Source organism: Lolium perenne, chromosome 2 (genome assembly GCF_019359855.2).
Source record: "Lolium perenne isolate Kyuss_39 chromosome 2, Kyuss_2.0, whole genome shotgun sequence".
NCBI classification, from domain to species: domain Eukaryota; kingdom Viridiplantae; phylum Streptophyta; class Magnoliopsida; order Poales; family Poaceae; genus Lolium; species Lolium perenne.
The window spans coordinates 305,853,103-305,858,152 of NC_067245.2; the positions used below are offsets into that span (position 1 = coordinate 305,853,103).

Below are 5,050 nucleotides of genomic sequence, written 5' to 3' on the forward strand. Positions count from 1 at the left end.
TGTCATGCATGTGCTGGGTATGTCGATTTTAACAGAATTGAATAAAAATTGTTATAAGGCTTTGGAGAGTTGACGACTCAATCAAAGTCTTCCTCCTGCACCACTTTCGTGATGCTGCACTTCACACATGATGTAGGCAAGGAGGCCAAAAGAAAGTTTACTAGTCTAGTGGATAGTGTACTATTCAACGCTAAAAGTCCAGGATGTTTACTTGTGCTGTTGACTAGTATTCCACATTGAATCATTTGGTAAAGAAAATTCCTTTTTCGAAGGTTCGAGCGCTTATATGTTTCGTCTGTTGGTGTCGCGCGTTAATCAACCCGCTGCACCACCATGTCCACCGGGCACCAATTCAGCGCAGCGGCGTTCCGGTGGCAGGAGGCCGACGGGAACCCCGACGTGGTCGCCGGCAACTGCAAGGCGGTGACGGACGCGATCGGCGACATATACGCCCAGGACATGACGAACGTCATATTCGGCGACCTCTACAGGTGTATCGATCGTTCGATCGTCTCTCTTTACATACCCTCCGGTCCTTCTGGCTAAACTTTCATGAACTAACTGTAATTTGTTTGGTGGATTGATTGTAAATAGGAGGGCTTACTCCTTGGTCCTCCACAAGCGCGGCGAAGAGCTCTACTCCGCGGTGGAGGCCGCCATGGCTTCGGAGGTGCAGGCCCTCGTCGGGTCACTCGCCGCCGCCGGCCCTTCTGGCCAGTCGTTCCTGCGGGAGCTACTGGCGACGTGGCGCCGGCACACGGCGGCCGTCTCTGCTATCAGAAACATCGTGATGTACATGGACCGGACGTTCGTCCCGGCCACCGGCAGGACGCCCGTCCGCGAGCTGGGGCTCGGCCTGTGGCGCGACGGCGTCGTCCGCTCCGACAGCATCCGGCTCAGGCTGGTCGAGGCGGTGCGACTAGAACAGGGACGCGAGGGGGAGGACGGCGTGGTGGACGTGCCCGGCGCTGGCGACCTGGTGGCCGGCGTGACCGAGATGCTGACGGAGCTTGGCGCCGATGTGTGCCACGAATTCATTGACGCGCCACCCACTGTCTCTTCTTGACGCGCGCAAACTGTACTTGTATTGTACCTGTTCTCTCCTCGAAGTAGCTCTGAACCTCTGAACTTCATCGGCATACTCTCGATGCTGTAATTGTCGCTGTAATGTATATATGCATCGTGCACAGATGTGTGAAAGACTGGCATGACACACGCACTTCCAAAATCATTCCTAAGATATTCTGGAGTACTGCAAATCTGTCAAATTCAGTTTATGTTCCCCGCAAAAAAAAAAACCCCGCAAAAAAATCAGTTTATGTTCATGCTCTATTTCAGGATAAACAAAGATCGGAGATAGAGTGAAGCAACATATATTTCTTTTCTGTTGGACTTTGCAACCCAGCGTCGCGACAATTCAGTTGGAGGTTGAGGATGCGATTGCAACATCTGGCACGACAATTTTTTTTCGTTCCCTTGTATTTTGTGAATTTTCAGATTTCTGAAAACCGCAACGGGTCAATATAGTCAACACTCAACAGTTCATGAATTTCTTTAAAGTATATCCGGATTTCAATTTTTTTTCAGAAATGTATACATGATCGTTCACGGTAGCGGCTCTTCCTCTGCCCGAGAATAGGAGTACTGCACACGTCCAATATTCTGCGGGGGGACACTCTTTCAGATTTTTATCTTCGGCTCGCTTTCAGTCACTTAATTAATTTAACATGTGCTTTGCTTGTATCGTGGGACAAGTAAGATCTCCCTTGTTTTTGTCCTACTACTTATATTCCTGCTAAAAGAGAAGTTTCGCATTGCAGAACTTCATTTACGATCGTCAATCACACTCGTATATGTGTTCGAACAAAAGAACACACACAAGCAAAATTAAATACCTATACCGTGTGATCTCCTCGCCGCATTGAGTAAATGGAATCGTATGGCAATTCCTGCACCACGGTGAGCATCGTCACACGGAGGTTGTGACGATAGATGAACTCCTAGAAGAAGTATGGCCACAATATCGCACCCTTTCAAGCACGGCATGGTGTCTCCATCCGGAGGAGACGTTTTGACTAGGAGCATTTATAGCCATTATGCAAAATAATTAAAAAATAATTTTCAAAATATTAAAAAGTTCTGACATATGGTGTACATTGTGACATTTTATGTTCGTACACAAGTTTTCGTGAAAAATAACATTTTTTGTGACAGGTATAAAAAGACAAAAAACATTGTACGTAGTTGTGTTGTAGCATCAAAATTTGTTTTTTTTTTTACAGAAGACATAGGAAAAAAGAAAATTTTCTGAAAACTTATGTACAAACATAAAATGTCTAGATGTGCATGTAAATTTTTATTTTGATTTTTTTTAATATTTCAAAATGTATTTTCACGCAACGAGTTCATATGCTCCTATGAGCTAAAGTTGATTTCTCGCCTCCACACCAACCTCTTTGGTAAAGCCCCTGGTACATATATTTTGTGAAGTGTGAATAACACATGTGAACAATACAAAACCATCAAACCACAATACACAAAAATATCCCAAAAAAAAGTAAACAAATACACCCCCCGCGCAGTGCATGAGTTGCCTACTGTTCACGGTAGTGCTCATGAGTGCATGAACAGTATCCAAATGCCTTTCATCGCAGACACAACATCGCTATGTTCACAAACCGCGGCATTTGGTATACTACTGCTTTCTTCTACGACAACTTTAGAAACAAAAATACAGCGCCCTTCCGCAGGCACTTATGATGGGAAAATCAACTACCCTACTATCTACGTTATGTATGGACAAATAATTTTGTCCGCCATATGTTGTCTCTTTCAGCCCGTGCAGGTTGTCGTTGCTTTGTACACTGCAAATGCTTCTGTCATATATACTAACTCTAGAAACAAAGAAATACCCCCCCCCCCCCTCTCCGCCACCACTATAACGGAATAAAACTACCGTCTCGGCGGTATCTATAAAAAAAAACTTGGCCCACCATCCGTCGTCTCTTTCAGTCGGCACGCGTTATTGTTGCTCCAGGCACTGTAACTTTAGTATAACGCTACTACCATATTACCCTAATTTTCCATTGCCTTACGATCGTCCAATAATTTTTGTCTATACTGCGCTCCTTTTTCCACTGGCCAATGGTCATCTATGAGTGCGGGAATAAATAATTCCGAACTATGACGACAGAGTACCGATTTTACATTAGTTCAAGAGTGTGGAAAGTTCAAGAGTGTTTCCATGCTAGCACTTTTGCAGTATTTGAGCAACCAAAATATTACAATACTTTAACAAGCAATCTAATAGCAAAGGCGGCGGTGTGACGCCCCGCACCAAGCTACCTAGTCATATACTTCCTCCGTTAGTAAATATAGAGTGTGTAGTTTTAGGCACGGAAATTTAAAAAACACACTTGGAGGAAAAACTTCACAAGTTTTGAGGGAGATTGTCCATCACTAGATGACATGGGAAAATAGAGGAGTTTGCATTAGATAAGAAACAGTAATCGAATCTCTAAATACAATGTCAAGGCAAGTGCTATAACACAATAAACCTTATATTTTTTTGCTCAAAAGATACTCTTATATTTTTTGCTCAAAAGATAGTATACACCTTATATCAAGAAACGGAGGGTGTATATCATGTAGGGCGCAAATAAATTAGATAGGTGACGATTGTTAGGTTATACTGAAATCTATGATAACTAAATATACATGTTCTGCGTTACATGCAAGAATATAAAATAATTAAATTATACGTTTGCAAATATAGTAGAATCCAGACTATTTTATATTTGGTGGCGGCAATGCAACTAAAACAAAAGAGCATTCATATGTTTTCAACTTAGTAATTAGATATGTGTAAATTGCAAGATACCCAGAAAACAAGAGTAAAGTATTATGCAAGTGCCTTTTTATTTTCTAGAAGTTTCATTAATATAGTTACCTAGTCCTATACTAAACACTCTTTAGGGACTTTTAACACAACTAAGAGTATATAGTACATAGTTTATGCAGTTGGTGAAACATAATTCAAATAAGAACTTTTGTGCAAAAAAGTTTAAATTTAGCATAAGATAGTTTATTTGAAGTTATTTATTTCAACTATATAACAAGGAATATTGCAACTAATCGTTTACATGATATCGAAAATAGATTATCTTCTCCAACTGAGCTATAATGGGGTCAATTCTATGTGGATTCTATTTAGTTGCACCCACCTCAAACCTCCATGCAAATATATTTACAACATTAAACAAAAGTAACATTTATCAACATTTATGTATGTTTAACTATTTCAAGTACAATATAAAATTTACACTTGATGCAAAAAAAACCTAGAGTATAATTTTTTAGTATAATTATGAATATTATTTTGCCCTGAATTGTAATTCAAATATTTTTTTGCTATAAAAACAAGTTTAATTTAGAATAAGAAAGTTTATTTGAAGTTATTCATTACAACTATAACAAGGAATATTACATCTCATAGTTTACATGATATAGCAAATACTCATCCGCGCCGTACATATGCCCGAATATTTTCCAAAACACCCCTCATCCGCGACTACGGAAGTGCTTCCGACGATCGAGCTCAAGGCCAAATCGCCGCACCCTCGTAGCAAGAAACTTAATCATCTCCGGAACACACCTCGTAGATGTGCAGGGCTGCGGGATTTGCCGCATCGCCTATGACGATACGCCGTCTGAAGTGCTCAAATGCTGCCATGGTTTCCATTTGTTATGTTGTGATCCAAATTCGTATAAAGAAGGCTAACTTTTGGCTCCATATCGTAGTGCCTTGCAGATAATCCTGGGTGCGAGGGGGCGAAGGCCCCCTCCCTCTCTCCCCCACCCCCCCCCCCCCCCCGGTTACAGAAGTTTATTTGAAGTTATTCATTTGAACTATATAAAAAGGAAAATTGTAACTAATCGTTTACATGATATTGAAAATATAGTATCTTCTCCAACTGAGCTATAATGGGGTCAATTCTATGTGGATTCTATTTAGTTGCACCCACCTCAAACCTCCATGAAAATATATTTA

General features: G+C 41.2%; 1 protein-coding gene across 1 annotated transcript; it reads left to right on the top strand.

Annotated features, from left to right (window-relative positions):
* The first annotated feature begins 245 nt into the window (after window positions 1–245).
* Window positions 246–1,252, top strand: LOC127330829 (cullin-3A-like). Its single transcript, XM_051356910.2, has 2 exons — window positions 246–491; window positions 595–1,252. Exons 1-2 carry the CDS (start codon window positions 334–336, stop codon window positions 1,064–1,066), a joined length of 630 nt encoding a protein of 209 aa, XP_051212870.1. The 5' UTR covers window positions 246–333; the 3' UTR covers window positions 1,067–1,252.
* Window positions 1,253–5,050: the final 3,798 nt, after the last annotated feature.